We start from the raw sequence: 22,297 nt of genomic DNA, 5'->3' as shown, positions 1-22,297 counted from the left end.
AAGAAACTAGCTGCAGCCTCACCGGGGAATCTATCCAAGGCTATCATCAACGTACGAATTAACGGGCATATGGCTGAGGCTCTGATTGATACCGGTAGCTCTGAAAGTTTCGTCAACAGCTCGCTAGTGAAGGGCAGGAAATGGAAGATCCACCCGACAGACAATACGGTATGCATGGCCGCCACATCACTACAGTCCCGCGTACGAGGGTACTGCAATGTTGAATTGGACGTAAAAGGGTACACGCATCGGGATGTAAGGGTACTGGTGCTTCGTGATTTATGCGCAGACGTAATTCTGGGTCATAATGTCCTCAAGCAGCACACGAGCGTCGAAATACCCTTTGGAGGAAGCAAACCTCGTCTAATTTTAAATGCTTTGACCACCGCAGAGGTAACGTCCCCCAGCTGTTTGCTAACTTGTCGCCGGTCTGTAAACCGATAGCGATCAAATCGCGGCGATATACCACTGCTGATATGAACTTCATCACTTCAGAGACCAAGCAATTACTGGAAGAAGGAATTATAGAACCGAGCGATTCGCCATGGCGCGCACAGGTGTTGGTCACCGCCAATCAGAATCATAAGAAACGAATGGTTGTCGATTATTCCCAAACGGTCAATCGTTTCACCCAACTCGATGCCTACCCTTTGCCGCGCATAGACGAGATGGTCGAACGCGTGGCCAATTATAAGATATTCAGCACCATCGATTTGCGAAGCGCCTATCATCAAATTCCCATCCGAGAGGAAGACAAACCTTACACCGCATTCCAGGCAGGTAGACGCCTCTACCAATTCAGGAGGATTCCGTTCGGTGTCACGAATGGAGTAGCTTGCTTCCAACGGGTTATGGACGACATCATCTCAGATGAAAACCTCAAAGACACTTTTGTTTACGTGGACAATGTCACAGTGTGCGGTAGGGATCAGGGGGAACATGACATGAATCTGGACAGATTCTTGAGCATTGCTAGAAAATATAATCTGACCCTCAACTACGAGAAATGCATATTCTCGGCAAGGTCAATTGACCTTCTCGGCTACACGATAGCCGACGGCACGATTAAGCCTGATCCTGAACGATTGCGCCCACTTCGTGAGCTACCCCCACCTCAGGACCTGCAGACAATGCGCCGGGTGATCGGCATGTTCGCTTACTATGCAAGATGGATTTCCCAATACTCCGAGAAAATACATCCCCTAGTGCATTGCAAAAACTTTCCACCAGATGCCGCTGTTGTAAAAGCTTTCCACAGCCTCAAAGATATCAGTAATTCCGTGGTATTATCGATCGATAGCTCGGTGCCCTTCGTGGTGGAAACAGATGCTTCTGATCACGCGATAGCTGCTACGCTTAATCAGTCTGGGCGGCCCGTCGCGTTCTTCTCGAGAACTCTCTCTGGAAGCGAGCAGAGACACTCGGCAATAGAGAAGGAAGCGTATGCCATAGTCGAAGCCCTACGTAAATGGAGACGCTATTTCCTGGGAAACCATTTCACGCTCGTTACAGACCAACGATCCGTGGCATTCATGTTTGATGGGAAAAATAACGGGAAAATTAAGAATGGAAAAATTATGAGATGGTGGATAGACCTAGCCTGCTATAGTTACGACATTGTTTACCGGCCCGGGAGGGAAAACCCTGCTGCAGACACCTTCTCTCGGGTCTACTGTTCGGCGACAATCAGTCGGGCTTTGCAAGACCTCCATGTGTCTCTGTGCCACCCGGGGGTAACCAGAATGGCACATTTCGTGCGCAGACAAAACCTTCCCTATTCTATTGAAGATATTAAACAAATGAATGCTTCATGCCCTGTGTGTGCTGAACTAAAACCCAGATTCTATGGCGCGGCTTCAGGCAGATTGATCAAGGCCACTTCTCCCTTCGAGAGACTAAACATTGACTTCAAAGGGCCCCTGCCGACCGAGACAGACAACAGATACATATTCACTCTTGTTGATGAATATTCAAGGTTCCCTTTCGCATTTCCGTGCTCGGATATGACCTCGGGCACTCTCGTGAAATGTCTGTCTGACCTCTTCGCTATGTTTGGGAAACCTTCGTACATACATTCAGACAGAGGGCCGTGTTTCATGTCGGCCGGGCTAAAACAATTCCTATTAGAGCACGGCATAGCAACTAGTCGAATGACGGGTTACAACCCACAGGGTAATGGGCAGGTGGAACGATATAATGGAGTTATTTGGAAAGCCGTAACTCTGGCGCTGAAATCGAGAGGACTGGGGCCCGAGATGTGGGAGGTTACCCTTCTCGACGCTCTGAATTCCATATGCTCTTTGCTCTGCACGTCCACCAATGCAACTCCTCATAAACGAATGTTTACTCGCCAGCGGCGTTATGTTGACGGCCAATCGGTGCCCAGCTGGCTAACCCATCCCGGAACAGTGTTCATGAAACGCCCGGTACGACAAAGCAAGTATGAACCCATGGTGGAAGAGGTCGAACTCATCGATACTAATCCAGATTATGCTCATGTCAGGCTCCCGGATGGCAGGGAGACCACTGTGTCGGTTCGCCATTTGGCTCCCTCAGGTACTCCTCCCGCAGGTACACCACCATCTGGCGCTCCTCCCTCTGACATCCCCTCCCCAGGTGTTCCCCCCCCAGGAACTCCACCCGAGAATGGTGGCAACGGAGCTGCCGCGTTCCACCCGAGAGCGATCGGGGAGTCATCTCCGGCACGAGTCGAGGCTCACCAAGAGGATCGGAAGCCTCCCTCAAGTGAAACCGCCATTTACTCCCGGAGAGGTCAACGGATAATACCCCCTCGCCGACTCAATCTGTAAAGGGGATTATCGGCATCCTCGATGCTCATGCTCCTATATACTCGTTACATAATATATCGATGCTCATGACCATGCTCCTACAACTCAAAATAATCCTCACTGCTTGGCATGTATGCTTCTGTAGTTTAGATAGTTCGTGTTGCTTGAAATGTATACTCCTGTAGCGCTGAAGTAATCATGGTGCGTTAGTTGGGCCTCTAGTTACATTTTAAAGACGGGGAAAATGTGGTGAATTGAAGGTCGTGACGTGTGATCACATGTTGCACGGCTCGAGCACGGAATAGATAAAGCTGAGGTTCGGCTCGGTCGGGGGTGATTGTCCCAGGGGCATTGTCGTTTACGGCGGCGGTTCACTTGGTGCTCGTTGAATGGTGAGAATTGAGAGTATATCGGACTCCGGGCTTATACTGATTTATTTTGCGGTGATTAGTTGCACGTGTACACCTTACTGCTTATGTACTCCTTGCTGCGCCTGTATTCCCTGGTGTGCCCGTAGAAGCGGCTTCAATCAAATGGAATAAAGCCTACACTCTGAAGGTTCTTCTCTCGTTTTCATTTCATATAGAAAGATGAATAAATAGCGTTTGGATTTTATAAATACGTTATCATTGCATCGATGTTATAATTTATAAATGAAGAAACGAGCTCCTGTCAATTGTGATATATATTTTCGGAACAGTGCGATTGTTTTAACAACATGAAAAGCTTCACAAAAATAAATTTGTGTTTTAATTTCGACTGTAACAACGATTTATTCGCGGAATTCTTCAATTCAAAGGTAATTTACTTGTTGGAAGGTAAACGTGCAAATATTGCTTCAGTTTGAAAGCCGATTTCCTTGAATCGAGATTTTGCACGATCCTGTTTTTGGCGATGACATTTTATGGACCTCAACGATCGCATTGCAACAGGGCCGCACTGTCGTTTATTATCATTATGAAGTATTATGTACTGTACAGCGTACATAATTGTACGTGCTATTTTTATACGACTGGCAGTGCGACGTCGACAACATCACTCGGCGATAGGAATGTTCCAGCTACATTTTTTTTTCCATTATTTTTTTTCAGAGCTGGCAGATCCGTCGTATATGCGATCCGTCGTTGCCCGGAACGTCCTTAAGCGGCGCATGACTATATGTATATGTGTGTGTGTGTATATATATATATATATATATATATATATATATATATATATATATATATATATATATATATATATATATATATATATATATATATATATATATATATATATATATATATATATAGTGTTACGGCTGTGGAAATTCGCAAACCACCATTCAGGGCCCGTAGGTGAGATATCTCTAAGTACATGTGTAGTTAGCCCCAAACCCGTTGTATAGAGGGAATTTATGTGATTCATTTGGGCTGTGACGCTTTGAGATAGCCGTTTTTCTGTTCTATCTTTATTTTGAACCAACCACGTCTCAACAACCACCTTAACCACCACACCAGCCATCGTCACCAATTACAACCACGCTCCAACCCTCAGACAACAACAACGCCGACAGCCACGACCTTCACCTTCACAACTCAATCCCGCAAACATCGCATCACCGTCATTCCCAAACAGCACCATAACCATCAAACCACCACCGAAAACCCTCCACCACCCTCACCTCTCTCCTTCTACAGCCATTCCCGCACCACCTGTGAACACTGAGCGTCGGGCTGTCTTGGGCCCGTTCAGCGATATGCACCGAGCCGCGAGCGCAAATCGCGGCCTTTCCGAGGAAAATTCGGATCACAAACGCTACACGCCCACTTCCCCTCCGTCCAATTTGCAAGCGCGGAGCGGCTTGGCCCCGCCTCCAGGCACGTCTGTGTGAAATCGATACATGCAAATTCTAGGATCAGGGGAGATTCACGCCCCCTTTCCTCTGACCAATGGGCGAGCGTGGCTCCGCCCCCGAGGTCATCCTGATCCGGATATTTGCATATTGTTTTCTCCTGCCGGCCTATAAAACGGCGAGCGCAAGGCGAGGCAGGTGGAGAGTGAGTCGAGTCGGGGGGAGAGTCATTCGAGTCAGGAGGAGAGTGAGTCGAGTCGGGTGGCGAAGTAATCGTGGCGAAGTGATTCGAGTCGGGTGGCGAAGTCATCGGTGTGGCAAAAGAGTTGGGTTCTGGAGTCGGCTGAGAAGAGTTGCGGGAAGAGGCAAAGGAGCTCGGGTCCGAGACGAGAAGGACGGCGGTTGGCGACGAGGTCGCGGTGTGGGATCGCTCGTCGCGGGACCCAAGCCAGCCAGCCATTCTCCCCCAGGGCATCAACAATTCCCCCTTTCCCCAGTGCTGAGATAGTGCAAAAGGGGGCCCCGTTCCCTCCCCACTCCAAACGTCGTGCCAACGAAACCCGCCAAGGAGCACGGAGTCGGGGCACAGCCGCACGGCCATATTTGCGGCTCGTCCGCCAACGCGTCACGAGGACGCGGGTAGGACCCCCCCCGGTCTCGCAGGCCTGGCGCTCCTCCAGGTCACGCGCACAATTGGCCTGCAGGCCTGTCTGCCCCCTTGTCTATGAGGGTGGCTTCTTTCCTTTGCTTTTGTGTAAATGCGTGTTGGCTCGTCTGTAAGGTAGAACTGTATAAGTGTTGCCATGTGTGCGCGTAGTCGGTAGTAACTCTGCATCGTCGTTGCTTTTGTTTTGGTTGCTATATGTGCATTTTGACTTTTTGGCTGTATATATGTGCTTTCCGTGTGCCGGGAAATAAATGTGCTTTGTGTGAACTGTTTTCCCGTTTCGCTTCGTCTTTTCTTTATTGACCCTCCATCCTGCTTCACGTAAAGGGTTCGTAGTGGGCTTAATACGCCCGGTAATTAATCGGAACCGTCGAGGCCGACGATAACACCGCTCAGTTATCACTGTAGCACGGAACGGACTGCTTAAGCGGTTCGTGTCTGGAGTCGGCCTGTGGCGTGGAACGATTGCCCGGTCGACCATCCGCGCAGGTACTTAGTCAGATCGAATTTGGCTAGCAACCCTATCCTGCACAGGTGGGCAATTGGCATGGTCGTGGTGGGGTTAAACCCCCACCCGTGACTAGCTCCCGGCGTTGTTCCGAGAGGGTCACGACTGAATTGTCCGTCCGGTGGGCGATGTGCCACGATTTGAGTTATGTGGCCGTCCGCACGCCGGCGGGCGCGAATTCGCAACAATATATATATATATATATATATATATATATATATATATATATATATATATATATATATATATATATATATTTATATTTTTTATATTTTTTATGTATGTATTTGTGTGTATACGTATATGTAATATATATATATATATATATATATATATATATATATATATATATATATATATATATATATATATATATATATATATATATATATATATATATATATATATATATATACTAGTAGTAATGCCCGGCGTTGCTCGGGCTAGCAATAAAGCCTGGCGTTGCCTGGGCTTTCTTGCAAATTTCCTGAATAGCTGTTAGCGGTTCGGGTTAGCGGTTAGTGGTTAGGGTTAGCTGTTAGGGTTAGGGTTAGTGTTAGGGTAGCTAACCCTAACACTAACCCTAACCCTAACAGCTTGGCGTAGCGGAGGTAAACAGCGCCCGGGGCAAAGTGTAAATTTGCGTCCCCCGTAGGCCTTAAACTTGAGTGGATTTGAATGGAAAATCCCAGAAGGGATATCGATTTATCGATTTTTTTTTTTCGAATATCGGAAGTGTTATGGAAAAAATTTATAGCCAATGACCTAAGTTGGACCAAAAGCCACAATATTACCGAATTTGAATGGAATCCGTTGGAGTTTGTGAAAATGCATCAAAACGAATTTTGAGGGGCCTCTTAAGGAAGACAATAATATCATTAGTATATGTGCCAAATCTTGTTTCATTTCATGCAGTAACAAAAATCTGATGGTGGAACAAAGAAAGGGGCGTGCCGAAATATTAATATAGATATATACATACATATTCCTGCTCATCCTCACTGGCACAGTGAATCGTTGTTTTATTGTTGTGTAATGCATGGATCGAAAGAAGCGTGAGGTGCAACAATAAACAAGCAACTTACGAAAGCAGACACAGAGCAGACTTAACCCGAAATAATGATCTTCTGCAATCTCACACACACACACACACACACGCACACACGCACACACACACACACACACACACACACACACACACACACACACACACACGCACGCACGCACACGCACGCACGCACACACACACACACACACACACACCCCGATAAGGCGGAGTTGATGAAGAGAAAAAGGAGAGGAGATGAGGCTAACAGTCTCTCAATTCCTTGCACGATTGCACCACCAACATTTTTTGGGGTGATGCTCCGCTGGGCGATACCTCCTTGATAGCTGGCGTGCCATCTCTTGCTTCGTGCAGCTGGCGTTGGTCCAGAGCAGCTTTTCTCAACCTTTTTACCCTTGTGGAACCCTTGAAATAGTTTTCATGTCTCAGGGAACCCCTGCATAAAAATTATTATATACCATTATTAATATCTATCTAGCTCTTATATTTTTATCGTTGTTCACGTGGTAAATATAATATATTTTTTTCGGATACCTGGTTTAAGGAAAAAATGACCCACTTTTTGTAAAATTTATTGGCAATGAAAAAAAACAAAACATACTGCTCGTTTTGAGACCTCACACTGAGGTTTTAATTCACACAAAAAAAACTTTTTTAAATGAAAAAAAAACAACACACCTCATGTAACTTGATCAACAAAACTTAAACAAATAAAGCTGAAGCAAGAAAGGGAAACAGAAGAAGAGAGAGAGAGAGAGAGAGAGAGAGAGAGAGAGAGAGAGAGAGAGAGAGAGAGAGAGAGAGAGAGAGAGAGAGAGAGATATATATATATATATATATATATATATATATATATATATATATATATATATAGAGATAGAGATAGAGATAGAGATAGAGATAGAGATAGAGATAGATATATGGAGATATGGACGGACGGACGGACGGACACCGTGCATGCGTCCCGTACTTGAGTCAGTCACTCAATGATACACGAATCCGCCGCGTACAGGACGTCCACTAACCAGTGAGGGCGGTTTCACACTGGCGCCATATAGACATCGTTAAATACATTCCCTATGGTTGTTATAATCGTAAATAATATAAGAGGTTGAAGCCTCTATTATAATAACCAAGGAGTTTCCAACAATATGCCGTACGTGTATAGTAAAATTACGAATATTAAATCAAACAAAAACTACTCAAAACTACATTAGCCTATTTATTACTGTTTCTCGCGGAACCCCGAGCGACCTCTTGCGGAACCCTAGGGTTCCGCGGAACCCCGGTTGAGAAACACTGGTCCAGAGAATGAGACGCGATCATTGGGCATGAAGGGATGGACTTGGGAGGAGAAGGCGGAGTCGGGAGCGAGTGGGCGGAGTGGTAGACAGGACCAGGTGGGTGGGTGGAGTCAGCGACGTGTGGGCGGAGAAGGGCAGAGAAATGGAGGCGGAGTCGCAGGCGATGACAGAAGGGCGGGTGAAGAAGGTGGAGAGATCGATTCCAGGCCGGGCAGAGAACGGGATGAGCAGCGATGGGCAAGACACCAAAACCGGAACTGGAACAACGGACGGCCTCGCCACCTGTCCTTTGTAGACCCTGGGTGCAGTGTGGGGGCATTACCCTTAAGTGATGTGTCATCACCCGAATCGGCCACTCTGATTGGGCTTAGACCACTGCATGGTCCGGCCGTGATGGCCGGAAGCGGCTCCACTCCACTTCCGAAAAGATAACTCCAAGCTGTGGAATCGTCTCGCTCCGAGCCCCATGATATGAATCGCCTGCACCGAACTCCGCGACATGAATTGCCTTGCATCGATCTCCCGACCGTGCCCCGGCGACCGGCCGATGGTCGTGTCGGCCCCGCATGCCCGCCCAGGCACCCCCGTTAAGCACTGATCAATATCTGCTCCGCAATGCACCACGCGGCCCGAGCGATCCGAACTGCACAGCAAGCCTCTGCCTGATCACGGCTTCACCGGGCAGAGAGGCAAGGAGACGTCCGCCATCTGTGGAGAACCCCACGGCTGCCAGCGAGGACCGACGGATATATATTGTTTGGTTCTGGGGCCACAAGAGTAAAATATACTCGATTTTTGCATCTTTTGGTGAAAGGAGGAGTGTGTGTGTGTGTGTGTGTGTGTGTGTGTGTGTGTGTGTGTGTGTGTGTGTGTGTGTGTGTGTGTGTGTGTGTGTGTGTGTGTGTGTGTGTGTGTGTGTGTGTGTGTGTGTGTGTGTGCGCGCGCGCGTGCGTGCGTGCGTGCGCGCATGCGTGCGTTATAACCACAGTTGCCGCTAGCTAACTCTATTAACTTAAAAAGAAATAGTTCGAACCTGACTCCTCTCATCCACAGATATTTCTTGTATTCCTGGATTCCTGTGAGTCCGATTTGCATTCGGGAACAGAACAATTCTGGATAAACATTTTGAAATTTCCCCTCTTTCATCTGAATGCTAAAAATTATGTTTGAAAGACTATTTCAATTACGGATTTCGTGCCAGCTATGGAAGGTTAAAAGTGCCGGCAAGCAGAAGCTGATCAATGTAAACATAAACACAGTACATGCGCAAAAGGCCTCATTTAGCATTCATACATCATTTTGAAAGTCGTGTTCATATTGCTCATCCTCTGACCTGGTTATTTGTTGAAATACGCTTTGTTTTCCATTGTTAACACGGTGTGCCAAGGTAGGTTGAACTTTGTGCAGGAGAATTGAGAGTGTTCTGTTGAGCTTGTATGTCTGGTGTTGGTTTAATGGTTAAGGTGGCGGGCTTTGGATCCTCGGGTCCTTTGGAGTTCGAATCCTGCTCAGCTGTTGAATTAACACCAGGTGGGTTGACTCTGCCCGTCATCCTTCCGAGGTCAGCAAAATGAGTGCCAGCTTGCTGGTATCCTGTGTCGGAGTGGCGACCCGTCCAGGATTGTGCCCAATAGCCAAGGGGACTGCTTCAGCAGCACCAACGCTCTGCACAGAGTATGGTCCCAATCTCCTCTCCTCCCTTCTCTGTAGAGCTTGCGGGTGGCTTGCCGACCTTTTGATTTTGAGCTGTCTTAATTGCGTTCTGCTATTTAATTTAGGCCTTCACTATAACTGTGTCGGGTTGGCAGGATAGCTTGGATGGATGCTCACTGGCATTTGAGCTCTCTCGTCAGGGTTTGAATTTCGACCGAGCCTGGAGACCATCAACCTTGTATTTCACATGCAGGATGGGTCATCGGATATAAATGAGTTATCGCTGGCATCCCAACCAAATTACAAATGATTGCACCCTGGCTGACTGCCGGTAATGCAATGGTAAAGCACCCAACATAACCCTTGCCAGCAGACTATTCTCAGCAGTATCGACTCTGTTGAAAGTATGGTACATTGATGATGATTACATTAATCAAATCCAGGAAATCGCAAAGGGGATGGCAAAGGACCTAAAAAATGTTCCCACTCTTTAATACTGAGCGTTGGTGTTGCTAAATCCGTTTATTAGCATGGGTTATGCTAGGTGGTTTGCCATTACCTTCTCAGTAGCCATTCGGAGAAGGACTTTTTTTTTTTTAATTTGGCAAGGGTGCCGGCGATAGCTCGCCTACTCTTCGTGAAAGACACAATGGGGATTTTTGACGTCCACCAACGAATGCTGGCAGATGGGATGCCCGGTTTATAACGTCCATCTGAGGGACGGCGCACACATTGATGAATCAACCTCCCTGCTGAACACCTGGATGACAGGTTACAGCTTGGTCGGGATTCTAACCCAGGCAAGACAGCTCAGAGGCGTGTGTGCGTCCCTCTCGAGTTTCGGCCATCCTCCCAGCGCTACTCCAGAGTAGTATATCCACATATATTTTTTGAAGACCGTGGAAGATCGATATTGATGGTTAAGAAACAAACCGCCAGAGGGCGCTTCAAGGATACACCCAGTGCAATGGAAATACATCAATGTGGGGAATATTACAGGGAAAGATTCGCATGTACGAACATCAAACTCTCGCACAACTTCTGATGGTCCAAAGGAAAGGCACACGCCTACCCCTTATTACGCAAGAATATGTGATGTGATGTAAAGATCCAGTACGAATCGTGGATTGCAGGAGGCACGATGAGTAGAGGGGCGTAACCGAAAAGGCGGAGACTGAGGATGGGGATGGATGGTCGGTCTGGTATTCCATGTTCCTCGATCGGAAGCGATTGTGTGTTAGGGACGGAGACGTTCTGGTGGAGCTCTGTGCAATACGCAACGACGATAAGAATGACCAAGGTATTTTATTAATGATCATGATTTACCTTCCCTGGCTTTTGGATCCACCTCAAAGGCATTTCGTTCTTGCGAGCCCAGGGCCAGTCCCCAGGGGGGGCGTGAAGTCTGCCAAAGAGGCTTTCTCGCTTGTCGCGTCACTCCACGGGATCTCTGATCGTCGTGCTGTTTCGCACCTAGTGACCTGAACTCGAGGCTGACGGATGCCGAGCGGCTGGCTTGCGAGGCGTCTGTGCCGTGAGCCACGCGGGTGATGGACAGTCGGACATCGACATGGGGGCGAATAATTCCTCGAAGAAAATGATCTTTGATGACAGTGAAGATGGTAAGTTGCCCGCGAAAACTTTTCATTCGCCCTCTTCTCTTTTCAGCTCAACATTTCCTTTACTGTGGTGTGGCAATCTGTCTGTATGCCTGGCCATTTACCTAAATCACCTTGTGAGTACGTTTCCCCTGATCAGTGTAGGGTACATCTTTTTCTGTACTTTTCAGCTCTACCCGGTTTCCCTGCGCGAAGCGCACGTTTTTCCCGCGCTAAGCGCACGTTTTTCCCGCGCTAATCGCACGTTTTTCCCGCGCTAAGCGCACGTTTTTCCCGCGCTAATCGCACGTTTTTCCCGCGCTAAGCGCACGTTTTTCCCGCGCTAAGCGCACGTTTTTCCCGCGCTAAGCGCACGTTTTTCCCGCGCTAAGCGCACGTTTTTCCCGCGCTAAGCGCACGTTTTTCCCGCGCTAAGCGCACGTTTTTCCCGCGCTAAGCGCACGTTTTTCCCGCGCTTAGCGCACGTTTTTCCCGCGCTAAGCGCACGTTTTTCCCGCGCTCAGCGCACGTTCTTTCTTTATTTCTGTGCCGATGTTATTTTGTTCCTTGGTGGGTATTTTCCTTCGTCATGGTTGCTGTTTTAAGTGAGCGTTTACACATTCTCGAAGTTTGCCGTAATTCGTGACTATTTGCAGACTGCTCAGGTGCAACAAAGTTTTGTTGCAGTCTGCGAAAACGAGAAGATACAAAAGATAATTATAGGCTGTTTTTGAGGGTTTGCCAGGGCTGTTCAGAGCTTCATCACAGCTGGTAAGATTGAGTTTGAATTCACGTGGGTGAAAATTAATGATATGTCTGTACAAGGAAAAATAGGAAACCACAGCAGGTGAAATCGAGGCAACCGTGCCTTAAGCGGGGAAAGATAGCTCACTTTTATAGCTGGCTCAATCACCCGATCGCATATGAGCTATCTAAATCGGCCAAGTTCCTGCATTTGACCAATGATTACCTTTTGTAGAAGGGGCCATGGGGGGCGCTGCATTTCGGAGCATGCCATCGTTCAGATGGAAAGGGAAAACTGTTTGACCTGATTTTACGATGCGGGCAGTAAAATGGCTTGGTATATTTTGAAATAAGTAGGTCATTGTGTGTTGGTACCTTGGTGAACCGATTGCCTGTTCGGGTTTAGCCTTATAATTAGCAATGGCTGAAGTAGAGGGCATAAGCTTCCTTGTAATGGTACTGGTAGGTAGCACGCAGAGAAGCGCTGTGTTGTGTTTCGCGCCTCCATAAGCCAAGTTTTGCCATTTGGATAGACTGTATCTGCCTCTGGTTCGAGTGCTTGTCAAATCATTGTAAGGTATTAAGTGTGAAAGTTCTGTACTTCAATGTATTTATATCAGTTTTTATGTTATCCCATGCAGTGCAGTTGGCCCACATGTACGTGGTCAGCCTGTACCGGCCATACTCTTAATTCTGCTCCCACTTGCTCTTCTCTTTCTCTATATTTGCTCTCCCCACCTCCATCTCTTCAAAATCTCATTACAATTACAATTCGATTATTAAATCACTCCCTTTTCCTGCTTTCACTGCATTTTCTTGATCGTCCTCTTTGCTCACTGCTGTCTCTTGTACCCTTCTGTCGACTTCTCTCAACCCCTCTTCCATCTCCAAACATCGCCTTCTCTCATCCCTTCTTATTCTTCTTGCTGTTCAAATATACAGTATATACAGTATAAATATGATGGAGTTATATAAAGCTATGGAGTGATTGGCCTCAATGTGGTTACCATTTGTCTGCAGGCTGGCAGCAGCACTGCCTGACCCACATCCCAATATACACTTCATAGTGGCCTTTGGCCTCCATACAGCCTTCAAGGTCAATATGTAATAGCTTTAAACCTTGCCCAGATTCTCAAGTGTGGTACATGCATCCAAAATGTTGTGCCTCTGGGTGCTACAGTAACGCACAAACACACAAACACTAAAGCCTGGTGTTGGCTTAGCAGTTAGGGTGGCTGTCTTGGGATCTCAGGGTCCTAAGTTTGAGCCCTGTTGGCTGCTGAATTAACACCAGGTGGGGTTGACTCAGCCTGTCATCCTTCTGAGGTTGGCAAAATGAGTACTAGTGTACTAGTAGAGGGGCACAGCATCAGTGGCACAGTCATGCCCCAACAAAATAATAGCTACCCTGCAGCCAAACTGCCATCCACAAGAAGAAGAAGACAAACACTTGAAATTAATTCATCCTATCCATCAGGATGATGCAGAGGTAACACAGCTGACTTTTAATTATGTAGTCTGCGTTTGATTCCTGACCCGACTATGTCCTGTTGGATTGGTGTTTCACAGTCAGGGCATTGCTTCACAAAACACACTGTCCCTTGGATGGATGGTTAGCTTGGTGTCCCATCTGCTGGCATTAATTGGCAAACTCTTAAGATCCTATGTTGTCTTTCACAAAGAGTAGGTGAGTTATCACTAACACCCTGAACAATTTCCAAAGTCCAGCTCAAATCAGTTTCACTCAAACATCGGGCATGGCCAGCCGATTCTTGAAGGACCTTCAAAAACTTCCCTCTCTGCCAACCCTGGAGAATATCCAAAGTAACAAAAGTTGATCACACATCTACTCCACATGGACAATTTAAAACTTTCCACACCAAACGATACAAAATTGACAGAACACCTAAAACTATTAAAACACTCCTCCCAGGGCATTCAGATGTAATTTGGACTCGATAAATGTGACAAGTGTACATTTGTAGCAGGTAAACCAACAAAAATGGAAAACATAAATATTGACCGAAGAACAACGATACAGCAACGAGACAACAAAGCATATACATATTCCTCGGAGTAGAAGAGGGCCACCAAATATGTCACAAACAACTGCGTTAAAGAATTCTCATATCTTTATGAGATATGAGAACGTTAAAGAATTGCCAAGGAATACCTATGTAGAACAAGTTTAATTCTAAAATATATCTCTCCCCAAGAAGCAAAGTCGAAGATATATACAACTCGCAGGACCAGAGTTCCAATACAAGTTGCCCTGGCCACAATCGGAAATCATCATGCGAGATACCAAAATGACGAAAATCCGCACAATCCACAAAATGTTCCACAAAAACCGGTGCATCCCGAGAATGTACATGCCGAGGCGAGAAGTCGGTGGTGGCCTCATAAATGGTTGCTCAACCAAGTGCGCAGAACAACAACTACCAATGGCTGAGTACAGAAAAGCTCAACAAACCATCGAATCCAATTTCTACACAAGCATTAAGAAAACAAGTCAAGAAAGGTATCTCTAACTCACCTTGCAAAAATTCCAAAGAACAGGTACGAATAGAAGATGTTACACATCAAACCAAAGCAGCAGCGGACACAGCCAATAGAAGACAGAGGAAAAGTATAAAAAACACAATTCAGTATCAACAAATTACGAAGACGTGTTGAAAAGTAAGCACTGCTATTCTTTTTCTCCAAAACAGGTAAAGATATTCAAATGAAACAACGACAATTAAACGATGCATATTTATTTTTCAATGTAATCATCAATGTGGTCTACACATTTCTGCCAACATTCAAGTAGTTTTGTGATGCCAGTGCTTCACAGCGGCCTTGACCTCATGGTCAGAAGAAAAATGTTCTCCAAGAAGATCAAAAAAAGAGCTAGACAGATTTGGGATCGACAAAAAAGGATCAGTGGGGTGGCTAATAAGAAGTAAGCTTCATTGGGATGGAGAAGTCATAATAAATGTTCAAAATCAAGGATACTGTACCAATGGCTTTAAGGAGATGGCAGGATTGAGTCAAACGGATAAGTGTAGGTTCTGCAAGGTAAAACAAGAAAGCATCTTCATCTTCTCTTGAGATATAAAATACTCATGTCAGAACAGCTGTACACACAAAGGCACAACAATGTATGTAGAGTAATCCACTGGCACATTTGCAAAACCCTTTAATATCCCAGTCTCAGAACAATAATGGAAACATGAACCAAACGTATGCCTGGTGTTGGCTTAATGGTTAGGGTGGTGGGCTTGGGATCCGAGGATCCTGAGTTCAAATCACGCTCAGCTGTTGAATCAATACCAGGTGGGGTTGACTGCCTGTCATCCTTCCGAGGTCGGCAAAATGAGTGCCTGCTTGCTGGTATCCTGTGTCGGAGTGGCGACCCGTCTGGGATTGTACCCAATAGCCAAGGAGACTGTTGAGGCAAGACCAGCATACTGCACAGGGTATGGTTCCAATGGATGGCTGGATGGAACCAAAGGTGGTCGTACAAAACGAAGACAGTGCTCACGTATGACCTGACCATCCCATTAAGCATGAACTTAGAAAGCAAAGCATGTGAACGGACAAAGTACTCAGATACAAAAAGGAAAGGATGGCATTGCTCATCGAGGTGTTAGTACCCAGTGACTTTGGTGTGTTGGAGACCGAGATGCTCTGGTGGAAATTGGAACGATACCAGAAAATAACACTACATTGAACTAGAATTGGAGGTTGCCCAGGGTTCAGTGGCAATCTTCAAAATAACCCTCAGAATAAAGATATGAGAACAACAAACCCACACCACTTGGTCCTTGAAATGTGATCTTATACCAAAATAGAAGTGGTTACTTTGAGTCCTGGAAGGACTCTGTTCCACCTTTTGAAACTGGCAAATCGAGATTACAATCAATGCGATTAATTGGGACTGTTAAATGAGTAGTTATAGTAGATTCATTCATCCTGTCATAATTTTCTCTTCAATCACCCTCTCTTTTATGTGTACTGTATTGTGGTCATGCTGCCTCCACACGATCAATGACCAACCTTTTCCTTCTTTACAGCTTATCTCCCACCATACTCACTTCTGTTTTCCCTTCTCTCTTTCTGGGCAGTATACAAGTTCATTCACATCAATTTATCAAGCTGGTACGCAGCAGCCTTCCTCAATAACCCAGCTTTTCATTCTAAGGTGTTTGAATTTGGTCACCAAATTTGGTAGTGCGGTCTAGAAACAAAAGCTGTTTTATTACCTCCACCACCAAAGTTGGACAGGGGCTATGTTTTCACCTCTGTGTGCTTCTCTGTTTGTTTGTCTGTCTGTCTCTGACTGTCTGTGAGCAGGATATCTCAAAAAGTTATGCATGGATTCAGATGAATTTGGTTTTACATGTTGGGTGTGTGACAAGGATGAATTGATTAGATTTTGTTGAAGATCCAGATTCGGACACTATAGTTATTTGTTTTCACCATTGAGAGATAGGGCCAAAAATGATATATAACACTATATCTTAAAAAGTTATTGCCGGATTCAGACGTAACATGGTGGACAGGTTGGGTGTGTGATAAGGACGAATTGAGTGGATTTTGGTGAAGATCTGGATCTGATATTTTCAGTGATTCTTCACCATTTAGAGATTGGGGCCAAAAACGGGATATGGTATAGCATGATATTTCAAAATGTTGTGGACGGATTATGACAAAACTTGGTGGATGAGTTGGGTATGTGACGAGAACAAGCCGATTCGTACGGATGCATATCCAGCCTATCAGTGGGATACAAAACGTAGACTGTTCAGCCTGGCGGAGGTATGAAGATTGCCATTCTAGTTACCCTTGCCGAAGGAGAGGGTATTGCATTTGGGTCTGTTTGTTACTTACAAAATCTAAAGATTTCGTAAGTATATTGATGACTTCCGTCCTCTGTTTGTGTGTTTGTTTGTTTGTGTGTGTGTTTGTTTGGAGGCACGATAACTCGAGAACGGAAGAAGCTACCAATGTCAAATTACACCACGTGATTCAGGAGGGTGATGGCTCGCGCTTATTAGATTTTGGTCAAAATCGGTCAAAGGTCAAGGTCACAGTGAGGTTAAACATGATTCCGTAAATTCATGTGGAGAAATGGAGTATTTTTGCTTCGGTCGACGTTACGAGTTCGTTTTCACTTCCTATTTTAATTTTGTCTTCGGTTTTTGCGATCGCCTAGGACGCTTAACACTCGGTTGTCAAAATTCTGGTAAAAATCGGATGTTTTGGAGACGTTTTAAAATTGTATAAAACATATTTCACTCGCCGCCTCACTGCTCATCATGTGGTGCAGCGCGCTCGAGCAGACGCGGCGTTGAGTCGCGCAAAGGTTTTCCGTGTGCGCGCTGACGGTGTTTTCGATAAAGATGGTGTTTAAAAGTCATTTTTTTATCCCAATAAAGGTTATCGTCGCATGCCTGACTCGCTAAGCCGTCGGATTATGTAAAAATTGTTGGTGGATGGCCGAATATTATGGTTTTGTGACTTTGATAAAATAATATTAAATAATTGCGTGGAGAAATGGAGATTTTTGCTTCGGTCGACGTTACGAGTTCGTTTTAACTTGAATCGCAATTCTGTTTTCACTTTTGGTAATGGTTAAGTATGCTTAATACTCGGTTGTCGAATTTCTGGTAAAAATCGGATGTTTTATGAGATTTATGTCGGGTGTCGTGTCTGAGGCTTAACTGAAGATTATGCTCATGAGGGGGATTGTAACACATGGCATTACGCGCTCGTTTTAAAGTCAATTTCAATCCTGTCTTCAATTTTGGTAACGGTTAAGTATGCTTACCACTCGGTTGTCGAAATTCTGGTAAAAATCGGATGTTTTATGAGAGGTTTTGTACAGAATCATCGTCGAAACTTCTGGTTTGCGTCGCTACCTTCTCTAGAGACAGCTTTTATTAGACAAGGTCAGAGGTCAAGTTGACGATTTCGTAAGTACCAGTCTATGACTGCTTGTTTGTTTGTTTGTTTGTTACTTGCAAAATCGAAGATTTTTGAAGTATATTGGTTCGTCGATTTTGCCTATCTGTCTGTTTGTCTGTCTCTCGGTCTGTTTATCGCCTGCAGGTCACAATTTTTAACCAATCTTCACGAAACTTCACCACATGGTAGAGTTTGTCATAAGGAAGAAGCATAATGTTTTTGAGATCAAAAGGCCGAAAGGTCAACAACTTAGGTGAGATTTCGAAAATCCTCAATTTTCATCCGATTCACTTGAAATTTGAAGAGGATTTATATTTGAGGTCACTGAATTCAATCAGCCAATTATTTTTGAGTTCAACATAGACCAAAAGGTCAACATAGGCCCAAGGTCAACAACTAATGTGGTATTTCTAAAATCCTCAATTTTCTTCCGATTGACTTGAAATTTGAAGAGGATTTTCATATCAGGTAGCTAAATTCAATCACCAACTATATTTGTGGTCAACATAGGCCAAAAGGTCAACATTGGCCCAATTTTCAAAAATTGTCAATTCTCATCTGATTCACTTGAAGTTTGAAGAGAAGTTGCATATTTGGTCATTGAATTCAACCATCAATTGTTTTTGAGGTCAAATTTGTTTTATGGATTTTGCAAGCATCGTGCTCTGCACGACGTCTTCTTCTTGTTTGTCCGTCTGTCTGTTTGTTTGTGACTTGCAAAATCGAAGATTTTTGAAGTGTATTTGTCAGTGGATTTTGTTATTCTGTCTATTTGTCTGTCTGCCTGTTTGTCGCCTTCAGGTCACAATTCCAAACCGATCATCATGAAACTTTACTAACTTGTAGAGGTAGTCTCAACTGAGAAGCTTATTGATTTTGACGTCGAAGGTCAAAGGTCAACTCAAGGTAAAACTTCTAGAATCATCAAATTTTATTTGAAAAATCATTATTTTTCATCCGATTGACTTGAAATTTGAACAAGATTTGCATATTGTGTCACTGAATTAGGAAACCAACTATTTTTGAGGTCAAAAGGTCAAAGGTCAACTCAAGGTCAAACTTCTAGAATCATCAAATTTTATTTGAAAAATCATTATTTTTCATCCGAATGACTTGAAATTTGAACAAGATTTGCATATTGTGTCACTGAATTGGGAAAGCAACTATTTTTGAGGTCAAAAGGTCAAAGGTCAACTCAAGGTCAAACTTTTAAAAGCATCAAATTTCATCTGAAAAATCATCAATTTTCATCTGATTAACCTGATAATTAAGCAGCAATTGCATAGTACATTGCTGAATTTGGAAACCAACTATTCTTGAGGTCAAAAGGTCAAATGTCAACTCAAGATCAAACTTCTGAAATCTTTTTTTAACCTTCAAAAATCTTCTCTGAAACGGCTGAACAGATTGAGGCGAAACTTTACTATTATGACCGCCTATCCACAAGGAACAAAAGGTTCACAAATATGACATCATAAGTCACATGGTTTGGCAGCCATATTGGATTTACCCAAAAACCTATAAAAATCTTCTCCAGAACGGCTGGAGAGGCTGAGGGCAAACATCACACAAATGTTCCCCAAGCCTTGGGTGTACAAGTTTGTTCAGGAATAATTGATGTCACATGGTTTGGCAGCCATATTGGATTGAAGAAAATTATTAAATAATGTTTTCTCTGGAACGGCTTAATCAATCGACATGAAACGTCACAGTTATGATTTAGTAATGATGGGGAATACTTGTTTAAATTTCAACTTTATTGGACACATGGTCAGGCAGCCAGAATTATTATTTTGATGTGGATTCTTTATTTTTTCTTTTTTCTTTTTAATATGGTTCACTTGATTGTGCCTGGGTGGGTATGAGGGTAGAGGAGTAGCAGCTGAAATGCGAATCCTGTCCAGGTTCCTCCTAATGACTTCATCTTTGCTTTTTGCTTGTTTGGGTTCCTTCTGGTTATTATTCCAATGCAGGACTGTTCCAATTTTGTGTTCCATTTGATTTGAATTTAACTAATTTTAATCCCATTCTGAATTCAATTGAATAATAATGAAAAACGTCATGGGTTAGGGTCAGGTGTCCAATCAAAGCAGAGTTGCATCAAAGCGGGATATCTTGGTACCTGGTCATCACTGCCAGCAGTTATAAAGTGGCAGTTCTAATTATATCTCTTATTTAATTACGTATCACACCAGTACACAAATGCCACACAAAATACACCACACAAAACAACACAAACACCACACAAAAGTTCTGGTGAGGGTCTGCAATCTCTGATTGCTCTTTCTCGTTGTAATTGTAATGTCATGGATCCTCCTCTCTCAATCCCTCTGGCCAGTTATGCCTCTTCAGCTCTTACCCATTCCTATCGTAGCCAACTGTTTCTATCTGGTATGCTTTCCAACGATCTCTCCCTGCAGGTTTCCTCCTCATCCTCAGATGTCATCCGTCTAACAGAAACCTTTGTTTTACAAGTTATCTAAGACTTGCACATCTCCCTCCCCGATTATTCCTTGTACCAATTTGACAGATCCAACACTCATGCTCATGGCAGTATCGTGGTCTAAGTGAGGAACTCCTTTCTTGATAACCCCATCTCCTATTTTGACTTCTCTGGCGAAACCGCTGGGCCGATCTGGCTGGAATTTGGCAGCAAGGTTCCGCTCCTGACTAGTAACGGTGATTACCCCTCATTCCAGTCACGTAATGTTAACCAGGTCAAAATGGCGGACTTAGTAAATTCATTCAAAAATTTTCTTCTCCAGACACAGCAGTCAGAATGCTACCAAATTTGGGTTCCAATATTAGGCCAGGGTTGGGATGTTAAGTTGTGGAGGTCATGCAGATAATGTGACTGGAAGTGTGCCAAAATGGTGGTCACGTAAATTCCTTCAAAACTCTTCTTCTCCAGACCTGCCAGCCAGAATGCTACCAAATTTGTGTTACACCATTAGGATAGGGTCCTGATGTTAAATTGTCGAGGTCATGCCGATCACTTAACCGGAAGTGTGTCAAAATGGCGGCCTCAGTAAATTTTTGTGAAAATCACATAAATTCCTTCAAAACTCTTCTTCTCCAGACCTAGCAATCGGAATGCTAACAAATGTGGGTTACAACAACATTAGGCCAGGGCCTAGATAAGCTACAGTTCCAATGGCCCTATTTTTATAATCCCTGGTGACTTCAATTGGCACCATGACAGCTTGCCTCACTTCTATGGTCCTCGTGCTACTGCCCATTGTGTTGCGGCAAAGTCATTTTTGTGACTGCCACAAAACCCCAAGGTTCTCTACTCAAATGATCTGAGCCAGCAGCTCATGAACTCCAAAGCTGAGTTTATTTCAAAGATGAAACGGAAATCTCTCTGCCATGGCATGGCATACAACAAAGCAACTCTGGATTGGCTGTTCTTCCTCTCCCTCTTCCCCCTCTCTTCCCATTTACATGTACTCAGAGAGGGAGAGAACATTCACAAAAGTCCCTCCCTCTACAAACTGCTGGTACTTGCTAGATGGTTCCATATCCAGGAGTACCTGAAATTTCTTCAACCCTGACGATTCTTCTATACAAGACAAAGTCTAAGTACAATACAACATGATAACTTGTGCCCTTTTTACTTTACTTCACTTTCAGCAGAAATATCCCATCAAATCAAAGATGTGCAAGCGTTAATATTGCACTGTACTGATACACAGCCTAACAGAGATGAGTAAAAAATTTGTGATAGGCCTTACCCAACTGTTAAATTACTGATCCATATTTCTCATCACGACTCTTTCTCTCTTTCTCTCTTTCTCTTTTTCTCTCTTTCTCTCTTTCTCTCTTTCTCTCTCCTTGATTTAATCTTGTCTCACCTCCCCTCCAACTTTTCGTGCTTTTCTTCAGTAATTCTTCTTTTTTTTTCAGAACGCATCCTCTTGAAAGTGTGTTCCTTTCTGACTGTCTTCAGGGAGCCACCAAGGTGCCACTGCATTTCGAATTTTAATAGTCTAGATTGGTCTGTCAGCCTTTTATACATGGGGTGTTTGAAAAATTCTCAGAACAAGACGTATAATTGTCCAAGTTTTTGTCAATATACTGATTAAGTAAATAAATAAAAACATTCCTTTCGTGCCGTCAGCCACATAGGGCTGCCGAGGTAGTTCCATTGGCTGGGAGGCACAATCCTGGACGGGTCGCAAC

The 22,297-nt window shown here is 44.5% G+C and overlaps 1 protein-coding gene across 7 annotated transcripts in view; it reads left to right on the top strand.

Moving 5' to 3' along the window:
* Nucleotides 1–22,297, top strand: part of LOC147015919 (serine/threonine-protein kinase 32B-like) — a 232,001-nt gene that overhangs the window by 64,042 nt on the left and 145,662 nt on the right. Inside the window, exons 1-2 of one of the 7 annotated variants that reach the window (XM_085848541.1) lie at nucleotides 10,914–11,121; nucleotides 11,299–11,443. The exons of 1 other annotated variant lie outside the window; for it this stretch is intronic. In XM_085848541.1, coding sequence (XP_085704667.1) covers nucleotides 11,392–11,443 — 52 coding nt within the window. In that variant the 5' untranslated portion in view covers nucleotides 10,914–11,121; nucleotides 11,299–11,391. Of the gene's footprint in view, nucleotides 1–10,913; nucleotides 11,122–11,298; nucleotides 11,444–22,020; nucleotides 22,077–22,297 lie in introns of those variants that run through there. 5 more of the 7 variants (XM_085848542.1, XM_085848540.1, XM_085848538.1 and 2 more) reach the window with 5 other exon arrangements.

Source organism: Eptatretus burgeri, chromosome 12 (genome assembly GCF_056783735.1).
Source record: "Eptatretus burgeri isolate ZD-2024b chromosome 12, Ebu_testis_v1, whole genome shotgun sequence".
In the NCBI taxonomy this organism is placed as follows: Eukaryota; Metazoa; Chordata; class Myxini; order Myxiniformes; family Myxinidae; genus Eptatretus; species Eptatretus burgeri.
The sequence above is the reverse complement of the archived record's forward strand: the minus strand, read 5'-3'. Positions and strand labels throughout refer to the sequence as shown.